This window comes from Nannospalax galili, unplaced genomic scaffold (assembly GCF_000622305.1).
Source record: "Nannospalax galili isolate Female #2095 unplaced genomic scaffold, S.galili_v1.0 scaffold381, whole genome shotgun sequence".
NCBI lineage: Eukaryota > Metazoa > Chordata > Mammalia > Rodentia > Spalacidae > Nannospalax > Nannospalax galili.
This window is the reverse complement of record NW_008347312.1, coordinates 2,515,256-2,522,651: the sequence shown is the minus strand read 5'-3', so window position 1 is coordinate 2,522,651 and position 7,396 is coordinate 2,515,256. Positions and strand designations below refer to the sequence as shown.

At 39.0% G+C, this 7,396-nt stretch overlaps 1 protein-coding gene across 2 annotated transcripts in view; it reads left to right on the top strand.

Annotated features, from left to right (window-relative positions):
• Window positions 1-2,924: 2,924 nt before the first annotated feature.
• Rexo5 (RNA exonuclease 5) overlaps window positions 2,925-7,396 on the top strand; it is a gene marked incomplete at its 5' end in the record, with an annotated part of 37,907 nt that continues 33,435 nt past the window's right edge. For both annotated transcript variants that reach the window (XM_008843848.3, XM_017800821.2), the window contains 3 exon segments: window positions 2,925-3,037; window positions 5,074-5,200; window positions 5,922-6,018. In XM_008843848.3, the coding sequence (XP_008842070.1) occupies window positions 2,925-3,037; window positions 5,074-5,200; window positions 5,922-6,018 (337 nt within the window).

Genomic DNA, 7,396 nt, shown 5'->3' with positions numbered 1-7,396 from the left:
ATCCCAAACTTTTCCTCTGATCTCCAAACGCATGCTGTGGCACACACACACACATGCATGTCCCTGCACTTACATGTACTCACCATACATACAAACACACAAAACAACAAAGTTGTTTTATTATTTTATTTATTTTTATTTTATGTATATAAGCCTGCATGTTTTTAAGTACACCTGTGTCATGCAGTGCCCACAGAGGACAGAAGAGGGCATCAGATCCCCTAGAAGTAGAGTTACGGATGGTCGGTAGCTGCCATATGGGTGCTGAGATTCAAACCCGGGTTTTCTGCTCTTAGCCTCTGAGCCATCTCTCCAGCCCCAGGACCTGACTTTTTATTCTGCTCTAGATATCCAAGATTGAATGATTAACTGTCTTCTGGTATGTTGTGGTTATATCATTCTTTGAGCATGCCTTTACTTTATGATGAAAAAGGGTATCTGTGCTTTCTCTGGCCCAGCCCTGGAGTCTGCCCATTTCTCCTGGAACAACTGGTTCTTTTTAGTGGAAAATGACATAAGTTCAAAGTCTAGGTGCTCAGAATGGTTCCTTGCTATTAGGTTGTTAGTAGCTCCCAAGGATCATGTTAATGGGTGTATATGTATGCTTAGATAAGTCTGTGTGCAGACATACATCTACATTTAGTTTCCTGCATTCGCTTGTAATGAAAACTGAATTCACATTAAACCTTTTATTTCCAAACCAGTATTAGAGAGAAAGAAGTTCCTTTTAGTCCTCCCTTTTCATACCAACTTCTTTTTCTAGTAGAAATCTAGCTCCCATTATCTTCAGTATATTTGATCAACCCACAGTCACTTTTACCACCTGTCCCCCCAACCCCCCAACGTTCTCTGGACCCTACTTTGGACCCATCAGCGTGTACCAGATCACCATCCTTTAGAGTACCCTCATTCTTGTGACAGGCTGTGGCTGGCATCCCTACCACATGAGCACCCTGTTCAGGCTCTAGTCCTGCAAAAAGCCATCACTACCCTCTCAGCATACAATGTCCAGTTTCTGACATCCAATGCCAGGTTGTAGTGCACTCCTGTTCCTTCTACATAGATGGACTTGGGCTGCTCAGAAACCTTCCTATAAGGGTATCTATCCTAGGTACCTGCTTACGAGACATCCTTCTTACCCTGCTCAGATTCTTGAGATCCTGTGCCTAGCAACCACATTCACAAAAATATAGACCCCTGTCTTGCTTAGTCTTTATTAGTCTCATACATTTTGGTATAAAAATAAAAATCAGATTTAGCAATATTTATGAAGATGTAAAATATGTACACTCTTTGGAAATGAGAAAATTACTAGACTAATGAATAAAGATGTCTATAATAAGAATGTTCATCCTAATATTGTTTGATATTTGAGACAGGGTCTCACTGTAAGTCCTGACTGATCTAGAACTTGCTATGTAGACCTTGCTGGCCTCTGACTTGGATCTCCGCCTGCCTCTGCCCCCCAAGTGCTGGGATTAACAGTGTGTGCCATCATGTTTTGCACTATTTATTTTTTTAAGTTTTATCAATAGAGAACCTTTTTAAAGGCAACTTACAACTTTTTAGGAAAATTTAGACTGAACCATACTCACATCCTAAAATTGGTGTTACATAACTGGTAGAGAAAGATACTAGTTAGGGTAGGAATGGTTACAAGACAAAATGAATATTTGTAAAGTCTCTTAGGGGAAGTGTTCAGAGATAAAAAGAGCTTGGACTTTGGAGTCTGCATTCCAGTTGTGGTTCTGTAACCTATTTTTTCTTTATCATTTCTTTATTTTAAAATGGGAATAATGGTAGTCACCACTTAAGAGTTGTAAGAATTAGTTTGGTACAAATAAAGCTCTCAAAATTGTATCTAGAGAGGGGCTAGCAGTATGACTCAGTGGTAAAGCACTTGTCTTGCACATGCCCTGAGTTCAATCCCCAGTATAGCTAAAAAGGAAGAAGAAAAAAAAAAAAGTCTGGTTAATAGTAAATATTCAACATTAACTTGATACCATGGAGGAAATTGCAATATCTGATGTTTATTAAGTGCTTAAGGTATGTCATTATACACCAGCACCATCTCATTGATTCTCCCTGTGATCTCAATAGATAGAATTAAAATTGCTCTACAGAAAAGGAAACAGTCTTAGAAAGGCTAAGGAACTTGTCCAAGATACTTGAACTCAGCTAGGTTGGTACTTGAACTCCTAACCATAAACTTCTTCCCAGACAAGAATGAAAGTAGTAAGTATCTGTGGGTTGTACAGGTGGCTTTATATCTACTGTGTACTCATTTTTCTATTGCCCGAGTCTTTTATAACAAGCACAAACTACCTTAATAATCAGGAGTATTACAAAATCTTTTTAAACAAGGAGCTTCCTTTGAATTTTCTCTCACCATAGGCTAAATCCTGACTCCTTAGTTTAGCTGACACTGTTGTTTGATTTGTTACTTCATCCTATCCTAACACTTCCACTACTCTGCAACCTGTACTTTTGGCTCCAGCCAAACCATACTACATGGCTTGGCCCCAGAGTTTTCCTTTAAATGAAACCATTCCCAAAATGCTTAACTCCCAGGACAGATAACCTCTTTGCTTCCGTGCATTTATAATAGCACTGACCCATACTGTGTTAGAATTACCATATTTTTTCCCTAGTGGGATAGAATTCTTGAGATAATAAATTGTATTTTAATCATCCTATTTTTGACACATAACCAAGCACAATTCACATAATGTACCAATGTTTTGAAAATACTCCACTCATAACATCATACCACAAGTGGTTGTTTTAGACCTTTTAGACCTTATTTTCAGTTAATTAGAACATGCCTTATATTTCTATGTATGTTAAAATAACCATAAACTAGAATAATAATTCACCCAATTCTTGAACATTATGGTTTGCTATATCCTGATTTGTCTTTGCAGAAAGCTTGTTTATCTACCCTTTTGCTTGCTGCAAATTGTGAAGTAACCCATGGCCAGCTGTGTGAGTTGCTGAAGTACGCAGTTCTGGGCAAATCCAGTATTCCTAAACCAAGGTATGAGATAAACTGTGTGTATAGACCAGGGGTTTCAAACTGGTATCTAGAGGTCCCTATAGAGTTTCCTGGTGTTATTTGTTGGTCATGCAGTGTATTCTGTTATTTGTAAGTGCAAACTGCCAATGATTATTTGGAAATTTCTGTATCTTAAAAAAGAGATCTGGATTTGTGACTATATCTGTGACTTTAAAAACCTCAAAGATTGGGGCTGGAGAGATGGCTCGGCGGCTAAGAGCACTGAGTGCTCTTGCAGAAGACGTAGGTTCAATTCCCAGCACCCACATGGTGGCTAAGAACTGTCTTTAACTGCAGTTCCAGGGGAATCTGATGCCCTCTTCTGACTCCCACGGCATTGCATGACATGGGTGCACTCACATACATGTAGGCAATACACTTGTACACATAAAATAAAAATAATAAAATACTGAAAAAAAAAACAAACCCTCAAAAGATCTATCTGACTGTCTATATTCACACCAGGCAACACATTTGTCGAAGCTGAGTGGTAGTCTTTAGAGTGTATTCCAGTGTCCCATCTGCTGCCCTTCCTTTATTCATAGTATTTGTTTGGCTACTGCAGATTCTATAGTTTGTTAACCCTGATGTAGACTCTAGTAGAAATAATGTAATGTGGGGCTGGAGAGATGGCTCAGTGGTTAAGATCACTGACTGCTCTTGCGGAGGACCCAACAGGGTTCGATTCCCAGCACCCACATGGCAGCTACGAACCATCCTTAACTCCAATTCCAGGGGAATCTGAAGCCCTCTTCTGACCTCCATGGCACTGCATGACATGGGTGCACTCACATACATGCAGGCAATACACTCATACACATAAAATAAAAGTAACAAAATACATTTTTTAAAAAAGAAATAACGTAATGTTATATTAGCAATGCTGGTTAGTCTTTTACTTCTTCTATAGACAATCTTACTATTCTAATATTGTCAGTGACTGTTGAATGTCTTTATGAAAATTGTGTTTGTTATACTCATAAAGAGATTTTTAAGTATGTACATTTCTGAGGGAGGTCATGAATTATCTAGATGCCTCAAAATCATCTTCTTTGTCAGTGAATACTGCTATAAATCTGTTTATCTGGAATTAAGTTTCTTGAATCCAGCCAGCATATGAAGTGCTGGTTTAGACTGGGCGTGGTCTTGCTTATGCCTTTAATCCCAGCAGAGGCAGCTGAGACTACACAGTAAGACCCTGTGTCCAAAATAAGAAAAAGAAAATGAACTACTGGCATAGCAAGTGTCAGAAGTGAGCTTACCTGACCTAAGATGTGTTTGATGGGGGTTGGAGAGATGGCTCAGTGGTTAAGAGCGTCTTATGGAGAACCCAGATTTGGTTCCCAGCACCCACATGGTGGCTAACAACTGTTGTAACTCCAGTTCCGGGGGATCTGATCCCTTCTTTTGACCTTCGTAGGCACTGCATACACATGCTGCACTTACATGCATGCAGCCATTCATGCACATAAAATAAAAATAATTAAAAAAAAATTGTGTTCTGTATGGTGGAAGGAGAGAACCAACTCCCAGAACTTGTCTCCCAAATAAGTATAATAAAAAATTCAGTAAATGTTAGTAGGACAACGAATTTACTCATAAATGTATTGCATTTCACCTGGGTTTTTTGTTGTTGTTGTAGTTTGGTCTTTTTTGAGACAGGGTCTCCCCAGCTGTCCTGGAACTCACTATGTCGACCAGGCTGGCCTTGAACTCACAAAGATCTGCCTGCTTCTGCCTCCCGAGTGCTGGGATTAAAGGCGTGCATAACCACACCTGGCTCACCTGGCATTTTACTATATTTCAGTGCAACAAATATTTATCACAAGAGTTTTTTTGTTTGTTTGTTTTTTACATTCTCAGAAGCGAGGACTGCCTTCCAGTTACAGAATCGGGGTGATAAAAAGTTTCCTTAGCTATTCTGTTACTCATTTTTTCATGTTTTCATACTTGCCTTTTGTTGCCTGTAACTGTCTTAGATTGTCATTCTTAGCTGTGTTGGTTTGATTTTTCAACAGTTGGTGCCAGCTTTTACACCAAAACCACCTGAGCAACGTGGTGGTTTTTATTCTGAAGGGGATGAGTCAGCTACATTTCTACAGGTTCTATTTGGAGTTTGGATTTCTCCGAAAGGCATTCAGACATGTAAGATAAGAAAACTTTGCCTTAGGGGTTAAGTCAGGGCCTCCCATCCTGAGGCTGGGCACAAAGCTGAGCCAACGTCCATAGCAGCCTAGCAAAGCAGACAGCAGCAGGAGGCGTAGAGAAGGCATGGGTTCTAAGAGTCAGAGACCTCAGGGTAGATTAGAATTTCCTCTGATTTTCTTTAGTAATCTAGGCAAAACACTTATTTCCAAATTATAGTCTGTAGCTCTCAGGTTAATTCTGTTTTATTTGTGATTGGGGGTTTTATAAATTGTAAAACTCACATAAAGTCTGTTTTACTATCTCTTAAAAGGGTATAAGACTGGGCGTGATGGTACGTGCCTATAATGCCAGCTTTTGGGTGGCTAGAGCTTTCAGCAATCTCTCTCCCTGTGTATCATCTGTGCTAATACTGGCATACTGCATGACATAAAGGAAATAGAATTCCTTGGAAATATTCTTTCTCCAATTTATACATTTCTGTAATGGTGATCCTTTTATAATGTATAATGAGAGAAGAAAATTTTCCAGGGCGTGATGTTAGAAAATGTGACTTCATTTACCTCCTCCTCCTTCCATGTTAAAGTTCTCATTTTACAGCACAAACAATTAAGGCCTACATTTTTTTAAGGTCTGAACCAATAATAAATCTCCAGACCTTTCATAGTATTTTGTCTGTTTTCAGGCATTTAAAAAAAAAAACTTATTAATGTATTTTCAGAAATTCTGCTTGCCTCCTCCATCATCTAATTTTCTCTCTGATATCATTGGATTGCAAAATGAAAAAACAGATGGAGATTCACCCAGGACCATTGAAGGTATGACTGTGACTTTGGGTTGATGATTTGTTAAAAGACATTATGGATGTGCTAAAGTTAATGGATGTAAGTGCCCTCCCAACTCAACACCCCAAATCCTCAATTTCAACTTACTTAAGCAAAAGTGCCATTTTTTAAAAAACAAAGATTTTAAAAGGGGGCAAGTTACCAATTAGGCACCAGAAACCATGGGTTCATGTTTCAGAAATTGGTTAAGTCGTATAGCTAAGGATATCTGGCTGTCACTAACACTGAATTTTTATAATTACTGTGAATAATTATTATATATACCTACTAGGGTGTAAGTGGGAAGAAAAATCTTGCCTTTGATGTAAGGGGCACAAATAGTATTCATAGTGAAAATATAGATGGGCAGTTTAGTTATTCCTAGTTTTAGCAGCTATGATGTATGGGTACAGCAGTAGTGCTTAAAAATATGTACCCATGGGACTGGAGAGATGGTTCAGTGGTTAAAAGCATTTACTGCCCTTGGAGAAGATCCAGGTTCAGTTCCCAACACCCACATTAGGCAACTCACAACTGCCTGTAACTCCAGTTCCAAAGGATCCAATACCACCTGGTCTCTGCAGAAACCTGCACTCATATGGTATACATCAGACTCACACAGACACGTACACAAACATATATAAAAACAATAAATCTTAAAACACACACACACACACACACACACACACACACACACACACACAGAGGACTGGGTATGTCCTGTCAGTAAGTTATAATTGACCTGTTTAGGGAGAATGAGGGTGATAGAAGAGGACTTACCAAAGTTCCTTGTGCACTGTAAGAGTAAATATTGCTCAGTGGTACTTCTTTATGTTCAGAAAAAATGAACAATTATATAATTAACTTCCTGCCTTTCCATTGTTCTCCTTCTAGTAGATGCCCATATCATATCTGCAGCTATGTTTGACTTGGCATGCACTGTATTTTAAATGTCTGAGTAAATCATAGAGATATCATAAGATTTGAGAATCAAATAAAGATCTTGAGTTGACATGGCTGAAGGATACAGGTTGTTGGGGATGCTGAGGGGAATAGGAGGTAGTGATAAAAGATGAAGCTGGGGACTCCACTCTGACTGTGTCTTAGGCTTTGAGTACAGTGAGTAATGACGTTGGATTTTATTGCAGGTATTGAGGAGCTAGGGGTGTCATGACCACAACTCCGTTTCCTTAAGGATTTTATTTCATTCTCCATCCTAAATATATCAAAGTTCCCGGGGCCATTCCATAGCATTCTGAGCTTCCTTTAGTCTTTTCTTTGGAGTCTTCACTGGTTTTCAAGTTTACCTGTCAGTTTTCTGTAAGTATTTCCTGTGTCTTTATCTCTAGACCTGATGCCCCAGATTACATTC